This window comes from Capra hircus, chromosome 17, assembly GCF_001704415.2.
Source record: "Capra hircus breed San Clemente chromosome 17, ASM170441v1, whole genome shotgun sequence".
Lineage (NCBI taxonomy): Eukaryota > Metazoa > Chordata > Mammalia > Artiodactyla > Bovidae > Capra > Capra hircus.
This window is the reverse complement of record NC_030824.1, coordinates 67,533,118-67,553,108: the sequence shown is the minus strand read 5'-3', so window position 1 is coordinate 67,553,108 and position 19,991 is coordinate 67,533,118. Positions and strand designations below refer to the sequence as shown.

The window sequence follows — 19,991 nt, the reverse complement described above, 5'->3', positions numbered from 1 at the left end:
GTACAGACACATGGGAAGGCCCCCTGGGCTTGGGACCTTCAGGTGTCTCACGTGAAAGGCACATATCCACTGTTTTCAAGCCCAGCCCCATCTCGGGAGAAAGCCCCATGGCCTGAAAGAGACAGCCTGTTCACATGGCAGTCTTCTTGCTCAAGCTCCAAACCCACCCGCCCTTGCTAGACTATCCCTGCTTCAGGACTGCTGCATGTCTTCCTCTTTCCATTCACGATTGAACTGATGGTTTGAGTTCAAGAATCTGGGCATTAGGACACCTACAGGCTCTTGGGAATCTGCACAGAGAATGTGTATAGACCCCCTTCCTGACAGTTGGTGGCTGAGCGGGACATTCTTTTCACCTCTATAACCCATGACCCAGCATCTCATGACTCTCTCTGGTGCAGATGGGGCCAGGGGTATAGGTGATCCCCTAGGTTTCCATGCAGCACCTTCACCTGGATATGTACGCAGGCCGTTCTTGATCCCTGCCTGGTCCAGATGCCACCTTCCCTCTGAAGGTGCAGACAAGACCAGCAAAGGCTCAGCCGTCTTGGAGTTTTAGCTCTGTGCTCTTCCCTTGGTCCAGGATCCCCGGGATTTCCTACATTATTTTTGCAGATTTAGCCTAATTGTTCCAGGTTCCAGCGTGGTCCAGAATTGTTGAGCCTTTACTCTGGCTTCAGCCAGGACTGAGATGCTTAAGAGGAAGGTAAGGAGTAAGAGCATTCTCTCTTCCAGTCTGTACGCCCAGTGATGCCTGTTCAGCCAGGATGACTGATGCTTCAGTGTCACTGGAGGGCCTGCTTGGTCACAGTGGACCGTTCCTCCCAAGGGCGCTGGTGCTTCGCACTTTGTCACAGATGCAGACCTGGACAGAGCTAGACCACTCATGTTAAGGTGAAGGCAGCTTTAAAGCTCCAGTACACCCGATAGGGGAAACAGCCCGACCTGCCAGTGCTTCAGTAACGTAAACTTTGAGAAGGCTCAGTCAGGGACAGATACAAGGGGCTTTGTTCATGTTTTTTAGATCATTTAATTTCGGGGAAACTATTAATAAACTGTCGTTTTCCTGTGTCCTATTCAGATGAACAGGAATGTAGAAGGTTCTGGAGCTCTTGCTTTCTGTCCCCACACTGCCCAGTGCCTGCCTTTTGGTTGCAGCCCCACAAACTCCCTTTAGGAACTCCCCCCCAACCCAACTCTGCCAGAAGCAGTCTTGGTAGGATTGTCAGTCAAGGTGGTGACCCCCAGCCCACCCCACCCAGTCACAGAGTGCTGTCAACTGTCTGTCTCATAGAGACTTTCTCTCTCTGGAATTTGAACCTTGGCTGGTAGAACCCAAGATGAAGACAAGTAAGAGCTGATTCATCTTGCTGGCAACAGCTCAGAGAAGCTGTGCCCTAGAGATATCCCTGTTCCTGTGCTTCACCGGGGCACTGTCTTCTTGCTGTGTTTCTTTCCTGGTGAAGTTGGCCACAGTGCATTAGTGTTGATGGCATCTGAAGACCCTAAATGATATGTCTCCTGGGAGGCCTCCTCTCTTTAACTGTTTAAATGTATGACCTCGGGGACATGATGGACTTATTCTGCCTGGATGCAGGTACGTTGCTCATCCTCATGGCCTTGAGGGGAGCTGTCTGATGCTGTCTTTCTGTGCCACATGTCTGGTGTTGTGTCTTCCTGATGAGGCCCTGGGTCACCTGAGAACTCTGGCAGCAGTGTGAAGCATAGATTGAAAGGGAAGGGAGTTACAAGCCAAAGCCCACTAGGACATCAGTGTAGCCACCCAGGAGAGAGGTGACAGGAGATGGGAGCTCAGGCCAAGGCGGAGAGGCCTAGGAAATAAAAATAAACAGAAAGAAATGTATCAGTCAGCTTGTTCTCATGCCAGGTCTTGAATCCACTAATAGAATTAGTTTGCAATTAAAATGTAAATCAGATTAAATGGTACATCTCTGTGGAGAGTGATGCACACTTCACCGTTAGTACTTTTGTTTTATCTTCAACACTAGTACTTGGACGACTCATCAAATAAATCACTAGGATCTAATTTGCTAGCACTAAATCTGGGCTTTGTTTCATTTCACTCAAAACTTGTGGTACTCCAACTGAAATTACTTGGAAACTCTTGCATCTAGTCTATAGAATAGTCTTCTCACCCATCATTCACTTTTATATAAAATTCAGTCATGCCTAATATTCCTTTGATCATTATCTTTAAAATGTGATTGACAATGTGATTCTTTCCTAATGCATTGCTCTGAAAAATAGGCTTAACCCATTCTGCACTTTCAATGCTTACCTAATGGAGGAGTTGCTTCCTCACAGGTTTTTGCCACAGACCAGGACAGTGGGTCGAATGGCCTCGTCGAGTATTCCATTCTCTCCGGCAACCAAGGAAATGTGTTCCAAATGGATCCGCTGAGTGGTGTGCTAACAGCAAATGTGATTCTGGATTATGAGTACACCAGCGCCTACAGGTTTGTCCCAAGCTCAGATCTGTTTGACTAGCTATTTTGCCTTGTTGCTTTGGACATGACTTCCTGTTTGGTATGCTTAGCTATAAGATGTGTTTTCCCTTTGCTCCAACTTAAGATCGTCCTTGATACACTGAGAGAGTCTTGGGAAATAGACGCTATTTGGGAAAGGTGATTGGACTACCTTACCTAAGAATGTTAAGATTCCTTTTGATTCTAGGAGTTCATGCATTTGTGATGCCATTAAATATGATATTAAATGAGAGACATTAAAGACATTTGTGAAATGCCTCCTGAGCTATAGAGACCCTGCAAATGTTGTTTTAGTTATTTTTTTTCATTATTTTAATTTTTATTTTTACTTTATTTTACTTTACAAAATTGTGTTGGTTTTGCCATACATTGACATGAATCCACCACGGGTGTACATGCAATCCCAAACATGAACCCCCCTCCCATCTCCCTCCCCACAACATCCCTCTGGGTCATCCCCGTGCACCAGCCCCAAGCATGCTGTATCCTGCATCGGACATAGACTGGCGATTCGATTCTTACATGATAGTATACATATTTCAATGCCATTCTCCCAAATCATCCCACCCTCTCCCTCTCCCTCTGAGTCCCAAAGTCCACTATACACATCTGTGTCTTTTTTGCTGTCTTGCATACAGGGTCATCATTGCCATCTTTCTAAATTCCATATATATGTGTTAGTATACTGTATTGATGTTTTTCTTTCTGGCTTACTTCACTCTGTATAATCGGCTCCAGTTTCATCCATCTCAACAGAACTGATTCAAATGTATTCTTTTTAACGGCTGAGTAATATTCCATTGTGTATATGTGCCACAGCTTTCTTATCCATTCATCTGCTGATGGACATCTAGGTTGTTTCCATGTCCTGGATATTATAAACACATGAAAAGATGCTCAACATCACTCATTATTAGAGAAATGCAAATCAAAACCACAATGAGGTATCACTTCACACCAGTCAGAATGTCTGTGATCCAAAAATCTGCAAGCAATAAATGCTGGAGAGGGTGTGGAGAAAAGGGAACCCTCCTACACTGTTGGTGGGAATGCAAACTAGTACAGCCGCTATGGAGAACAGTGTGGAGATTCCTGAAAAAATTGCAAATAGAACTGCCATATGACCCAGCAATCCCACTGCTGGGCATACACACCGAGGAAACCAGAATCGAAAGAGACACGTGTACCCCAATGTTCATCGCAGCACTGCTTTAGTTATTTTTAAAAATAGTGAAGACTGAATGATGTTTCTCTTTTTAGTCATTTATTCATCTTTGTGAGGAAAGTACAACCCTGTTATCAGGTCCATGTTACATGACTCTGTTCTGATAGAAATAATCATCTTAAAGTGCACATTCAAGAAGAGATATATTTTTTGCCTAGAGTTCCAAATATGCCAGACTTACACAGAAATTCTGTGAAAGAGAGAATGTGTCATAGGTCTTCTGTGATTTTTAAAAATCAGTGTTTCCAAGTGTCTAGGCATATATACAGAGATATTTGTGACTTCACAGTCTATAAAAGAAAATGAAAGACTCTAAGGGCACAAAATATCTGTGAATGGGGGCTGCATCAAGAATGATAACCCAGCCTTTCATGGAAGACAACAAAACTGATTTTAAAGAAGAGGTATATGTGCACCAACGAAGACGGAACCCTAAGATGTATGGCTAAGTGAAGGAGGGGACAAGGTGCCCCACGGTGCTTTCCTGCAGGCCTTTTTGAGTGAAAACACACCTGTAAAATTGCACAACTTTAGGAAGAAAACCTAAGAAACCATAAACCTTGTTTCTGAGGAAGTGGTCACATGGGAAGCCTGGACTTCCTTACCATGCATTTCCGTCAGCCTTGTATTTGTTTGGCTTTCTGAAAGGCCACATACACAGCGTTTCCTGTAATCTTCCCATCACCCCCAAGGAAGTTCAGTTAGGCTTTTTCTCACTCACTGATGAGACAAGTGACATGCTGCGGTTTGCTCAGGATCACAGAACCATTTCGTCGTCCATCATGTCTTAGCACCGGGTGCCTTGATGCTGTGTTGTGCTGTGTATACCATACTGGCTACATAGCAGACTTCCTTTTGAGGGAAAAAGTAAGAATACAAGAGACCCAAGCCTCAGTATTCTCCGAGGCCAGACTACTTACATGTTATGCGAGGAAAGTGCAGTGCATTCTTGTGGCTCAGTTGCTCAGTCTGTCAGTCGTATCCACGCTGCGACCCGTGGACAGCAGGCTCCTCTCTCCATGGAATTTCCCAGGCAAGAATACGGAATGGGTTGCCGTTTCCTACTCTTGTGGTTAAACAGCAAGAGCCAGTTAAAATGGGATCTGTTCCTGGGCAGACTGGATTAATTTACCTCTGAAAAACTTCCCAACTCTAAACATTTGATTAAGTATTTAGTTCTTTTTGTTTAATATATTTCAAAATATTACTTCAAAGGTATTTTAAAAGTTTAGTTTAAGGTCTTACCCTGTCTTAAGTAGTAGGATCTTTTTCAGTAATATTTTAGTGTAATCAGTTGTTATGATACTTATTATATAAACATTGAAATCAATCATATAAATAAAACCCTGCTACATTGCTTCTCTAGTAATTCTAAGCACAAACCTCTTTTTTCTCTCCGTAGTTGACTGCAGGTAAATCTCAGTCTAGTTGCTACCTGAATGATTACAAATTCAGATTCAAGAGTGTCTGCCCTGTTTCAGGAACTATGTATTTCCTGATTGTAATGACTTTCTGTTACAGAGTTCTTACTCAGTGGAGTCTAATTATCAATTAATTATAACTCCTTCCAGCTTTGCCCTGTTTGCGTCATAGTTTCAGTGTTCACATCATTTAAACTGGTCACAATGTGCAAAAGCGCAATCACCAATTCCCCATGAATTCAAGGCTGGGAGAAATAGGAACTGAGAGAAGATGAAATCTATGCACACTGCCCCAAGAGATACAGAGGCAACCCACGCAGGCTCTGCCTCCACTGTCACCAGGCCAAGGGAACGATTTGACCCTCCTGCCTCTCTAGGCCCCCACTCCCACCCCCTTGTGACTTTTCTGCCTTTTAGTGCTTTCCCTGATAGTTAAGACACTGAGAAAGAAGGATGGCTTCCTCCAGCCTGCGATACTGTTAGTAAATGTTTTGGAAATGTTGAATTTTTTTTAACTTTTACTTTCACTTTTTTAACTTTTAACTTTTCTTTTTAATTCTTGAATTCTGCTATTTTGTCTGATTGAGGAAGATATTCCCAATTCTAGCCCTCTGTTTTACAATATAAAATGAAGGGGGGAAAGATATTGTCAGTGATGATTCTACTCAATATAAATGTATTAAACAAAAACTAAATAATTTCTAGTTCTCATATTAAGCCACATATAAGAAAACTCAGTGGACAGGTGATGACAAATTATAAAATAGATCTTAAGGTCCTCTCTGACTGATATTTCTTAATTTTAAAAATGAATTACCAAGCATGAGACTGGGGATAGAAAGACACATGAAATTGTTCTTAGTTTCCAGGAACTTGAAAATCAAGTGCCCTAGTAACTCATGGCAGCAAGCATAGTAATAATCACAATAGGTGTCATTGATGGAGCACCTTCCTTACATGTTGAATTCCTGTAGCAGACTTAAGATCTGCAAAGTGAAGAAATCAAATTCACAGAGGTAAAGTTGTTTGCCAGGAATAGGCAGCTAGTAAATGTGGAACTTATACTCTTGCCTGTATGAGTGGTCCTAGTAGAGCTTTCTGCTGAATCATGTGAATGAATCTTTAGAGTATATACCTGTATATTTACTGAAACAATACAGGAAAAAACAGTTTTGAAACTTAAAATAATCATAGAAAATAAATTCTAGCTCGCAATTGTGAAATTACACATGTCAAGGTGTGAGCATGAAAAGATAGGATTTCAGTCACTGCTTTTCTCTGTTTGACTTATAACTGGTGTGAAGAGACTTCAGTTCAGTCGCTCAGTCACGTCCGATTCTTTGTGACCCCATGGACTGCAGCACGCCAGGCTTCCCTGTCCATCCCAACTTCTGGAGCCTGTTCAAACTCATGTCCATCGTGTCAGTGATGCCATCCAAACATCTCATGCTCTGTCATCCCTTTCTCCTCCTGCCTACAATCTTTCCCAGCATCGGGGTCTTATCAAATAAGTCAGTTCTTCACATCAGGTGGCCAGAATATTGGAGTTTCAGCTTTAGTATCAGTCCTTCCAATGAACATTCAGGACTGATTTCCTTTAGGATGGACTGGTTGGATCTCCTTGCAGTCCAAGGAACTCTCCAACACTATATTTCAAAAGATATGAAGAATCTTATCTCTGCCTAAGTAACTGATATCTCTGCCTAAGTAACTGATATTCATGTAAGTCTTGTAATACTTTAGGACCAAAATTACTGAGTCTTTTGAGGGACTTTAAATAAATAAAAATGAGCAACAAAAAACTCTTGGGTTGTTGTTTAGTCACTCAGTCATGTCCAGCTCTTTGCAACTCCATGGACTGCAGCACGCCAGGCCTCTCTGTCCCCCACCATCTCCCAAAGTTTGCCCAAGTTCACCTGCATTATATCAGTGATGCCATCCAGCCATCTCATCCTCTGATGCCTTCTTCTCCTTCTGCCCTCAGTCTTTCCCAGCATCAGGAACTTTTCCAATGAGTCATCTATATGCATCAGATGACCAAAATACTGGATTTTCAGCTTCAGCAAGTTTCAGCTTCGGTCCTTCCAAGGAGTATTCAGGGTTGATTTCCCTTAGAATTGACTGGCTGGGTCTTCTTGCTGTCCAAGGGACTCTCAGGCATCTTCCCCAGCACCACAGTTCGAAGGCATCAATTCTTCAGTGCTCCGTCTTCTTTATGGTCCAGCTCTTACAACTGTACATGATCACTGGGAAGAGCATAGCCTTGAATATATGGCCTTATCAGCAGAGTAATGTCTGCCTTTCAACACTCTGTCTAGGTTTATCATAGCTTTCCTGCAATCAGGAGCAAATGTCTTCTGATTGCATGGCTACAGTCACCATCCGCAGTGATTTTAGAGCCCTCAAAGACGAAGTCTGTCACTACTTCCACCTTTTCCCCTCCTTATTGCCATGACATAATGGGGCCAGATGCCATGATCTTAATGGTTTTTTTTTAAATATTTAAATGTTTTTTAATATTTAATATGTTTTTTAATATTTAGTTTTATGCCATCTCTTTCACTCTCCTTCAGCCTCATCAAGAGGCTCTTTAGTTCCTCTTTGCTTTCTGTTGTTAGAGTGGTACCATCTGCATATCTGAGGTTGTTGATGTTTCTCCCGCCTGTCTTGATTCCAGCCTATAACTCATCCAGCCCAGCATTTCTCATGAGGTACTCAGTGTATAGGTTAAAAAAAACAGAGTGACAGCAGACACCCCTGTTGTACTCCTTTCTCAATCTTGAACCAATCATTCTTTCCATACAGGGTTCTAACTGTTGCTTCTTGACCAGCTTTGGTGTAGTCGATGAGAGAGAGGTAGATATTTTTCTGGAATTCCCTAGCTTTATCTATGATTCAATGATGTTGGCAATTTGAGCTGTGGTTCCTCTTCCTTTCCTAAACCCAACTTGAACATCTGGAAGTTCTTGGTTCGCGTAATGCTGAAGCTTGGATTGCAAGATTTTAAGCATGACCTTACTAGCATGGGAGATGAGTGCACCTTTTCTGATGCTTAGCACACTCTTTAGCACTACTGTTCTTGGGAACTGGGATGAAGATTGACCTTTTCCAGTCCTGTAGTCACTGCTGGGTCTTCCAGATTTGCTGGCATATTGAATGCAACACCTTGATGGCATCATCCTTTAGGGTTTTGAAAGGTTCTACTGGAATTCCATCACATCCACTAGCTTTATTAACAGCAGTGCTTCCTCAGGCCCTCTTGACTTTGCTTTTCGAATGTTTGGCTCTGGGTGGCTGACTACACCACTGTAGTAATCTGGCTCATTTGGATCTTTTTGTACAGTTCTTCCATGTATTCTTTCCATCTCTTCTTAATCTCTTCAGTGTCTACTAGATCTTAGTGTTTCTGTCCTTTATTGTGCCCAGGTTTGGGCAAAATGTCCCCTTGATATCTCCAATTTTCCTGAAGAGATCTGTAGTCTTTCCCCGTCTGTTGTTTTCTTCTAGTTTTATACACTGTTCATTGAAGAAGTCCTTATTTTCTCTCAATGCTGTTCTTTGGAACTCTGCGTTTAGTTGAATATATCTTTCCCTCTCTCCCTTGTTTTTTGCTTTTTGCTATTTGTAAGCCCTCCTCAGATAACCACTTTGACTTCTTGCTTTTCTTTTTCTTTGAGATGATTGTGTTCACTGCCTCCTGTACACGTTATGGGCCTCCATCCATAGTTCTTTAGGCACACTGTTTACAAGTTCTAATCCCTTGAATCTTTGGAGAAGGCAATGGCAACCCACTCCAGTACTCTTGCCTGGAAAATCCCATGGATGGAGGACCCTGGTAGGCTGCAGTCCATGGGGTCATGAAGAGTTGGACACGACTTAGTGACTAAACCACCACCACCAATTGAAACATACAAACTTCAAATAGGATAGGTACTAGGGATGTAATGTGGGGCTCCCCTTGTAGCTCAGTCGGTAAAGAATCTGCCTGCAGTACAGGAGACCCAGGTTCCACCTCTGGGTCAGGAAGATCCCCTGGAAAAGGAAATGGCAACCCACTCCAGCATTTTGCCTGGAGATTCCCATGGACAGAGGAGCCTGGCAGGTTATAATCCATGGGGTCGCAAGAGTTGGACATGACTTAGTGACTACAAAGAGAGAGAGGGATGAAATGTACACCATGATGACTGCAGCTAATTGTTGTATGGTTAAGAGAGTAGGTTCTAAGTGTTCTCATCACAAGGGAAAATTTTTCAGAGTATATGTAAGTCAGGTCCTTACTTATGCTGTACACCTTAAGCTTATACAATGCTGTATATCAATTATATCAGAATAAAACTTATGGGGAAACTCACCCAATGATCTGAAAAACAAAACAATTTAAAAAGAGGCTGGTTGGTCACAAGATAGCCTTGGAGGAGTTTGCATTCCATATACTGGAAACTGGGTTTCCTTGATGGCTGAGATGGTAAAAACTCTGCATATAATGCAGGAGATCGGGGTTCAATCCCTGGGTCAGGAAGATCCCCTGGAGAAGGTAATGGCTACCCACTCCAGTACTCTTGCCTAGAGAATTCCATGGGCAGAGGAGCCTGGCAAGCAATATAGTCCATAGGGTTGCAAAAGAGTCACATATGACTTAGTGACTAACCCTTTCACTTTTTCTTTCCTATTAGAAATTAAACTCTATTCTGTAGGCTATAGAAAAGTGTAAACAATTGAGTGCCTGTTCAGATCTTTATTTTTAGAAGATGTTTGATAAGGATGTCTTGCAGGACAGAGAACCAGCATCAGACAGAGCAGTTAAGCTAGACAACAGCAGGGAAAGGTCTGTTATGTGGATGAAACTGTGGAGAAGAAAGGAGGGGGCATACTTCCTGATTGATTCAGATACAGAGTCCATTGGAACATGGTGATCAGCTGAATTTATTCAACAAGGAAGGAGATAAGAAATACTTCAGAAGTTTCCACATAGAAAAGGCAGGAAGAAGAATAGATTGGAATTGGGATTTTGTTTTTTTCTTGGCATTTTGTAAGAGTAAAAGTAAATATAATCCTTCTACAATTAAAATAATGATCTGGAGCTTGGGAAAGAGATCTTCTTTCAAGATTTAGACTTGGGCTTCATCCAAGGAAAGTGTGTAAAGGAAAGTGTGTAAAATGGAATTACCTACCTTCGGAAATTATGTGAAATGAGAATTTAGGACATTGTCACCTTTTGAGGGCTAGAAAGAGCAAAAGCAGCCAGCTAGATAGATTCAGGGACTAGAAAGAACAGAACAGAACCTGGGAAATGTAGCTTCAGAAAGCAAGGGAAAAGGTTGGACTGCATGGGGGAAAAGTTTTCTGAATGTGTTTGGATTGGAATCTGTAAAAGTATTCCTTATTTTAAGAAGTTTGCAAGGAATAGACTTCTCACAAATTATTTCCTAACAAGATAAAATACATGGTATTGTATTTGTAGGTTAATTAATACAAAACTATGAAGTTAATTTAAAAACTCAAGTCAACAGATTTTCATTAACAAAAATATTTTACAGACTGAGTACATAAAACGTCCTATAACACATATATATTGCAAGCACCTCCAGTTCAGGAGATCAAACATCTTCATGGTTGTGAAATACTATTCTAGAAAACTTCTGTAAACTTCTGAGAGAAAGGATTTTAATTTATGATAAGAACTTAAATAAAAATTTTGCCTCATTTGACCAGTATTCTAACAGTGCTTTTTTTTTTGCATTGTTCCTCATGTGGTTACCAGAATGCAAGTATTCTCCAGCCCTTAACATTCTGTTGATAAACAATGGACAAAGTATTAGCATAGCACTTATAGTTTTCAAAATACATGTGGCAGGATTACTTCCTCTGTTTATTTCTCAATACATAACATTATGACTTAAAATTTCTTTTCATCTCAAACAAGGCTGATTAAACATTTCAAAATTTATAATATTTATGTCTGCAAGTGGAAAGATGCCATTGTCTGGTGATTAGAAAACTCCTTACATTATTTTCCAAAGAAGAATTACTGAAGTGGTGGATAGAAAGTATTATAGTAAGTTAAGAAGTAACTAAAACAGGAAGGAGAGACAGTTAAAATGGGCTAACTTTTCTTTTTCACCAATGTGGAGTTAAAAGAAAGGGATATCTGATGGTGATAAATCAGTAGGATTCAGGCTTGAGAGGGGGATATGTTTAGGGGATTGGCTCCATTTGACCATGTTAACAGGCAGGAAGTTATTATTCAACAGACAGATAAAGATGAAAGATGTTTTCCACAATTTTTATTCAGTATTACAGTAGTGGAGCTATGCAGTTCAATAGGCAAGAAAAATAATTAAAAGTCATACCAATTTTTCCCCATTGATATTGAAAACTTTTTTTAATTGAAGTATGGTTTATTTACAATGCTGTGTTAGTTTCAGGCATATAGCAAAGTGATTCAACTATATCTATGTCTCTCTCTCTCTCTCTCTCTCTCTCTCTCTCTCTCTTTCAGATTCTTTTCCATTATAGGTTATTACAAGATCCTGAATATAGTTCCCTATTCTGTTCACTAGGTCCGTGTTGTTTCTGTTTTATATATAGTGCTGTGTACCTGTTAATCCCAAACTCCTAGTTTATTCCTCCCCCACTTTCTCTTTTGATAATCGTGTTTGTTTTCTACGTCTGTGAGTCTATTTCTGTTTGTAAACAAGTTCATTTGTATCAATTTTTATGTTCCACATATAACTGATATCATGTGATGTTTCTCTTTGTCTGGCATACATCACTGACAATCTCTAGGTCCATCCATGTTGCTACAAACGACAGCAAGATTTTGATTTAAGTACATTTACTTATTTTAAATTCTGTATTGTTATCAAAATAACACATTTTTCAACAAACATCATAGAGAGCAGCAGACTTAGATGAAAGTCAGCAACCATTGTCTCACCTGTTCATTGGATAGATGCTTTTAACTTGTTTTCTCCATTATAAAAATTAATATGTCTAACTTTGTAATTTTAAACATTATCTCTCACAGCCATTCTGACTGGCATGAAATGGTACCTCATTGTGGTTTTGATTTGCATTTCTCTGATAATGAGTGATGTTGAGCATCTTTTCATGTGTTTGTTGGCCATCTGTGTATCTTCTTTGGAGAAATGTCTATTTAGTTCTTTGGCCCATTATTTGATTGGGTCGTTTATTTTTCTGGAATTGAGCTGCAAGAGTTGCTTATATATTTTTGAGATTAGTTGTTTGTCAGTTGCTTCATTTGCTATTATTTTCTCCCATTCCGAAGGCTGTCTTTTCACCTTGCTTATAGTTTCCTTTGTTGTGCAGAAGCTTTTCATTTTAATTAGATCCCATTTGTTTATTTTTGCTTTTATTTCCAGTATTCTGGGAGGTGGGTCATAGAGGATCCTGCTGTGATGTATGCTGGAGAGTGTTTTGCCTATGTTCTCCTCTAGGAGTTTTAACGTTTCTGGTCTTACGTTTGGATCTTTAATCAATTTTGAGTTTATTTTTGTGTGTGGTGTTAGTAAGTGTTCTAGTTTCATTCTTTTACAAGTGGTTGACCAGTTTTCCCAGCACCACTTGTTAAAGAGATTGTCATTAATCCATTGTATATTATTGCCTCCTTTATCAAAGCATCACTATGAACAAGCTAGTGGAGGTGATGGAATTCCAGTTGAGCTCTTTCAAATCCTGAAAGATGATGCTGTGAAAGTGCTGCACTCAATATGCCAGCAAATTTGGAAACTCAGCAGTGGCCACAGGACTGGAAAAGGTCAGTTTTCATCCCAATTCCAAAGAAAGACAATGCCAAAGAATGCTCAAACTACCACACAATTGCACTCATCTCACATGCTAGTAAAGTAATGCTCAAATTCTCCAAGCCAGGCTTCAGCAATACGTGAACCGTGAACTTCCTGATGTTCAAGCTGGTTTTAGAAAAGGCAGAGGAACCAGAGATCAAATTGCCAACATCTGCTGGATCATGGAAAAAGCAAGAGAGTTCCAGAAAAACATCTATTTCTGCTTTATTGACTATGCCAAAGCCTTTGACTGTGTGGATCACAATGAACTGTGGAAAATTCTGAAAGAGATGGGAATACCAGACCACCTAGCCTGCCTCTTGAGAAATCTGTATGCAGGTCAGGAAGCAACAGTTAGAACTGGACATGGAACAACAGACTGGTTCCAAATAGGAAAAGGAGTACATCAAGGCTGTATATTGTCACCCTGCTTATTTAACTTCTATGCAGAGTACATCATGAGAAATGCTAGACTGGAAGAAACACAAGCTGGAATCAAGATTGCTGGGAGAAATATTAATAACCTCAGATATGCAGATGACACCACCCTTATGGCAGAAAGTGAAGAGGAGCTAAAAAGCCTCTTGATGAAAGTGAATGAGTGAAAAAGTTGGCTTAAAGCTCAACATTCAGAAAACGAAGATCATGGCACCTGGTCCCATCACTTCATGGGAAATAGATGGGGAAACAGTAGAAACAGTGTCAGACTTTATTTTTTTGGGCTCCAAAATCACCACAGATGGTGACTGCAGCCATGAAATTAGAAGACTCTTACTCCTTGGAAGAAAAGCTATGACCAACCTAGATAGTATATTCAAAAGCAGAGACATTACTTTGCCGACTAATGTCCGCCTAGTCAAGGCTATGGTTTTTCCTGTGGTCATGTATGGATGTGAGAGTTGGAATGTGAAGAAGGCTGAGCGCCGAAGAATTGATGCTTTTGAACTGTCATGTTTAAGACTCCTGAGGTTCCCTTGGACTGCAAGGACATCCAACCAGTCCATTCTGAAGGAGATCAGCCCTGGGATTTCTTTGGGAGGAATGATGCTAAAGCTGAGACTCCAGTAGTTTGGCCACCTCATGCAAAGAGTTGACTCATTGGAAAAGACTCTGATGCTGGGAGGGATTGGGGGCAGGAGGAGAAGGGGACGACTGAGGATGAGATGGCTGGATGGCATCACGGACTCGATGGACGTTAGTCTGAGTGAACTCTGGGAGATGGTGATGGACAGGGAGGCCTGGCATGCTGAGATTCATGGGGTTGCAAAGAGTCAGACACGACTGAGCGACTGAACTGAACTGAACTTGTCAAGGATAAGGTGTCCATAGGTGCGTGGATTTATCTCTGGGCTTTCTGTTTTATTCCATTGATGGATATTTCTGTCTTTGTGCCAGTACCATACTGTCTTGATGACTGTGGCTTTGTAGTAGAGCCTGAAGTCAGGCAGGTTGATTCCTTCAGTTCCATTCTTCTTTCTCAAGATTGCTTTGGCTATTCGAGGTTTTTTGTATTTCCATACAAATTGTGAAATTATTTGTTCTAGCTCTGTGAAAAGTACCGCTTGTAGCTTGTTAGGGATTGCACTGAATCTATAGATTCCTTTGGATAGTATACTCATTTTCACTATATTGATTCTTCTGATCCATGAACATGGTATATTTCTCCATCTCATCGCAGCACTGTTTATAATAGCCAGGATATGGAAGCAACCTAGATGTCCATCAGCAGATGAATGGATAAGAAAGCTGTGGTACATATACACAAATGAGTATTACTTAGCCATTAAAAAGATTACATTTGAATCAGTTCTAATGAGGTGGATGAAACGGGAGCTGATTATACAGAGTGAAATAAGCCAGAAAGAAAAACACCAATACAGTATACTAATGCATATATATGGAATTTAGAAAGATGGTAATGATAACCCTGTATGCGAGACAGCAAAAGAGACACAGATGTATAGAACAGTCTTTTGGACTCTGTGGGAGAGGGACAGGGTGGGATGATTTGGGAGAATGGCATCAAAACATGTGTAATATCATATAAGAAATGAATCGCCAGTCTAGGTTTGATGCAGGATACAGGATGCTTGTGCTGGTGCACTGGGATGACCCAGAGGGATGGTATGGGGAGGTAGGTGGGAGGGGGTTCAGGATTAGGAACACGTGTACACCCTTGGTGGATTCATGTTGATGTATGGCAAAACCAATACAATATTGTAAAGTGAATGGCCTCCAATTAAAATAAATAAATTTAAATAAACATTATCTCTCAATATCCTATTATAATAAATGTGGTTTTAATATTTTTACCTTCTTACATTGGATCTCCCTTTGTATTCATAGCTCTGTTCTTCATTTCATCAATAATCAGTGTTTCAGTTCAGTTCAGTTCAGTCACTCAGTCGTATCCGACTCTTGTGACCCCATGGACTGCAGCATGCCAGGCTTCCCTGTCCATAACCAACTCCTGGAGCTTGCTCAAACTCATGTCCATTGAGTCGGTGATGCCATTCAACCATCTCATCCTCTGTTATCCCCTTCTCCTCCTGCCCTCAATCTTTCCCAGCATCAGGGTCTTTTCCAATGAGTCAGTTCTTTGCATCAGGTGGCCAAAGTATTGGAACTTCCAGGGGACTGACGCTTCAGTGTCAGTCCTTCCAATGAATAGTCAGGACTGATTTCCTTTAGGATGGACTGGTTTGATCTTGCAGTCCAAGGGATTCTCAAGAGTCTGCTCCAAAACCACAGTTCAAAAGCATCAATTTTTGGCACTGCAGCTTTTTTTAATGATCCAACTCTCACATCCATCCATACACGACTACTGGAAAAACCATAGCTTTGACTAGACAGACCTTTGTCGGCAAAGTAATGTCTCTGCTTTTTAGTATGCTATTTAGGTTGATTATATCTTTTATTCCAAGAGCAAGTGTCTTTTAATTTCATGGCTGCAGTCATGGTTATACAGGTCTTTACTTCAGAGCCAGGTCATACTTCATAATTATATTTCTTTCCTTATTCTTCCCCTTATCCCCAGAGTTAATGATTATTTTTCTTTTTGCTCAACTGATTGGCTATGTCCCTGTACTTAATTACTTGTAAATATTCCATTAGCTCTATCAGACATGCCCGCTCATCCTTCTCCCCTGATATGCCTCTCAGTTCATGTATTCTATCAAATCTTCTGTTTCTTGGAGACCTGAGTCCTACTGTTTCCTCTCCTCCTGATCCTGCTGGGCAGTATGGCTCTCCAGTTCAGTTCAGTTCAGTTCAGTCGTGTCTGACTCTTTGCGACCCCATGAACAGCAGCATGCCAGGCTTCCCTGTCCATAACCAACTCCTGGAGCTTGCTCAAACTCATGTCCATCGAGTCAGTAATGCCATCCAGCAATCTCATCCTCTGTCGTCCCCTCTTCTCCTACCCTCAATCCCTCCCAGCATCAGAGTCTTTTCCAATGAGTCAACTCTTTGCATGAGGTGGCCAAAGTACTGGAATTTCAGCTTTAGCACCATTCCTTCCAAAGAACACCCAAGACTGATCTCCTTTAGAATGGACTGGTTGGATCTCCTTGCAGTCCAAGGGACTCTCAAGAGTCTTCTCCAACACCACAGTTCAAAAGCATCAAATCTTTGGCACTCAGCTTTCTTCACAGTCCAACTCTCACATCCATTCATGACTACTGGAAAAACCATAGCCTTGACTAGACGGACTTTTGTTGGCAAAGTAATGTCTCTGCTTTTGAATATGCTGTCTAGGTTGGTCATAACTTTCCTTCCAAAGAGTAAGCATCTTTTAATTTCATGGCTGCAGTCACCATCTGCAGTGATTTTGGAGCCCAGAAAAGTAAAGTCTGACACTGTTTCCACTGTTTCCACTGTTTCCCCGTCTATTTGCCATGAAGTGATAGGACCAGATACCATGATCTTCATTTTCTGAATGTTGAGCTTTAAGCCAACTTTTTCACTCTCCTCTTTCACCTTCATCAAGAAGCTTTTTAGTTCCTCTTCACTTTCTGCCATAAGGGTGGTGTCATCTGCATATCTGAGATTATTGATATTTCTCCCGGCAATCTTGATTCCAGCTTGTGCTTCTTCCAGCCCAGCGTTTCTGATGATATACTCTGCATATAAGTTAAATAAGCAGGGTGAAAGCTGGACCCCGTGACTTGGAACTGGTTTACTGCTTTCTATGTTAGTCGCTTGCTTTGAAGATCCCATGTCTTTCTCTTACTTTTATAGTAGCTTTGTAGGAAAAGGTGCCAAGAGAGTAAATTCTTTTAGTTCTTACACATCTGGAAACACCTTTATTCTACTTTCACATGTGATTTATGCAATGGATAATATAGAAGTTGAACATTTCTTTTAGATTTTTGAAGGCATTGTTGTTTTATCTTTTATTTTATTTTTTTATTATGCTTAAGCACTACTGTCTTTTTTTTTTAATCAACTGTTTTTATTTTAAAATCTTTAATTCTTACATGCGTTCCCAAACATGAACCCCCCTCCCACCTCCCTCCCCATAACATCTCTCTGGGTCATCCCCATGCACCATCCCCAAGCATGCTGCACCCTGCGTCAGACATAGACTGGCGATTCAATTCTTACATGATACTATACATGTTAGAATGCCATTCTCCCAAATCATCTCACCCTCTCCCTCTCCCTCTGAGTCCAAATGTCCGTTATACACATCTGTGTCTTTTTTGCTGTCTTGTATACAGGGTCGTCATTGCCATCTTTCTAAATTCCATATATATGTGTTAGTATACTGTATTGGTGTTTTTCTTTCTGGCTTACTTCACTCTGTATAATCGACTCCAGTTTGATCCATCTCATCAGAACTGATTCAAATGAATTCTTTTTAATGGCTGAGTAATACTCCATTGTGTATATGTACCACAGCTTTCTTATCCATTCATCTGCTGATGGACATCTAGGTTGTTTCCATGTCCTGGGTATTATAAACAGTGCTGTGATGAACATTGGGGTACATGTGTCTCTTTCAATTCTGGTTTCCTCGGTGTGTATGCCCAGCAGTGGCATTGCTGGGTCATAAGGTAGTTCTATTTGCAATTTTTTAAGGAATCTCCACACTGTTCTCCATAGTGGCTGTACTAGTTTGCATTCCCACCAACAGTGTAGGAGGGTTCCCTTTTCTCCACACCCTCTCCAGCATTTTTTGCTTGTAGATTTTTGGATCACAGCCATTCTGACTGGTGTGAAGTGGTACCTCATTGTGGTTTTGATTTGCATTTCTCTAATAATGAGTGATGTTGAGCATCTTTTCATGTGTTTGTTAGCCATCCGTATGTCTTCTTTGGAGAAATGTCTATTTAGTTCTTTGGCCCATTTTTTGATTGGGTCATTTATTTTTCTGGAATTGAGCTGCATGAGTTGCTTGTATATTTTTGAGATTAGTTGTTTGTCAGTTGCTTCATTTGCTATTATTTTCTCCCATTCCGAAGGCTGTCTTTTCACCTTGCTTATAGTTTCCTTTGTTGTGCAGAAGCTTTTCATTTTAATTAGATCCCATTTGTTTATTTTTGCTTTTATTTCCAGAATTCTGGGAGGTGGATCATAGAGGATCCTGCTGTGATTTTTGTCGGAGAGTGTTTTGCATATGTTCTCCTCTAGGAGTTTTATAGTTTCTGGTCTTACATTTAGATCTTTAATCAATTTTGAGTTTATTTTTGTGTGCGGTGTTAGAAAGTGATCTAGTTTCATTCTTTTACAAGTGGTTAACCAGTTTTCCCAGCACCACTTGTTAAAGAGATTGTCTTTACTCCATTGTATATTCTTGCCTCCTTTGTCAAAGATAAGGTGTCCATATGTGTGTGGATTTATCTCTGGGCTTTCTATTTTGTTCCATTGATCTATATGTCTGTCTTTGTGTCAGTACCATACTGTATTGATGACTGTGGCTTTGTAGTAGAGCCTGAAGTCAGGCAGGTTGATTCCTCCAGTTCCATTCTTCTTTCTCAAGATTGCTTTAGCAATTCGAGGTTTTTTGTATTTCCATACAAATCTTGAAATTATTTGTTCTAGTTCTGTGAAAAATATGGTTGGTAGCTTGATAGGGATTGCATTGAATTTGTAAATTGCTTTGGGTAGTATACTCATTTTCACTATATTGATTCTTCTGATCCATGAACATGGTATATTTCTCCATCTATTAGTGTCCTCTTTGATTTCTTTCATCAGTGTTTTATAGTTTTCTATATATAGGTCTTTAGTTTCTTTAGGTAGATATATTCCTAAGTATTTTATTCTTTTCGTTGCAATGGTGAATGGAATTGTTTCCTTAATTTCTTTTTCTACTTTCTCATCATTAGTGTATAGGAATGCAAGGGATTTCCGTGTGTTGATTTTATATCCTGCAACTTTACTATATTCATTGATTAGCTCTAGTAATTTTCTGTGGAGTCTTTAGGGTTTTCTATGTAGAGGATCATGTCATGTGCAAACAGTGAAAGTTTTACTTCTTTTCCAATTTGGATTCCTTTTATTTCTTTTTCTGCTCTGATTGCTGTGGCCAAAACTTCCAGAACTATGTTGAATAGTAGCAGTGAAAAAAACTCAGTTCTGCTATTGAGAAGTCTGATGCCATTCTAATATGTTTCATACTTTTTTTTTTTCCCCTGCACTTTCTGTAGAGATTCTCAGGTTATTTCATCTGCAATGTTTAGACGCTTTGTGATTATGTGCTTTAGTGTGGGTAATTCCTTGTGCTGAGTACTTGATGTGCTCTTTTAATGAGGATAAATGATCTATTTTTTGGTATTATTTCACTGATAATTACCTCCCTTCTGTTTATTGTTTTGTGTTTTTTTGTTTGTTTGTTTGTTTACTTTACCCTATTTCTTTTTCCTGGATCCTATTCAGTCATGTGTTAGGTTGCCAGGATTGATCCTTTGTCAGCGATACTTTATTCTCTACTTTCCATTTTTTGTGTGGGGGTTTATTTTAGTTGTTTTATTTTTCTGGGAGATTTTATTAATTATACCCTTCTAAACTTTCTTTTTTGTTGTTGTTT

General features: G+C 40.3%; 1 protein-coding gene across 1 annotated transcript in view; it reads left to right on the top strand.

The window, feature by feature from the left end:
- Nucleotides 1–19,991, top strand: part of DCHS2 (dachsous cadherin-related 2) — a 349,085-nt gene that overhangs the window by 311,369 nt on the left and 17,725 nt on the right. Inside the window, exon 16 of the mRNA XM_018061397.1 lies at nt 2,326–2,477. Within this exon, the coding sequence (XP_017916886.1) occupies nt 2,326–2,477 (152 nt within the window). The remainder of the gene's footprint in view (nt 1–2,325; nt 2,478–19,991) is intronic.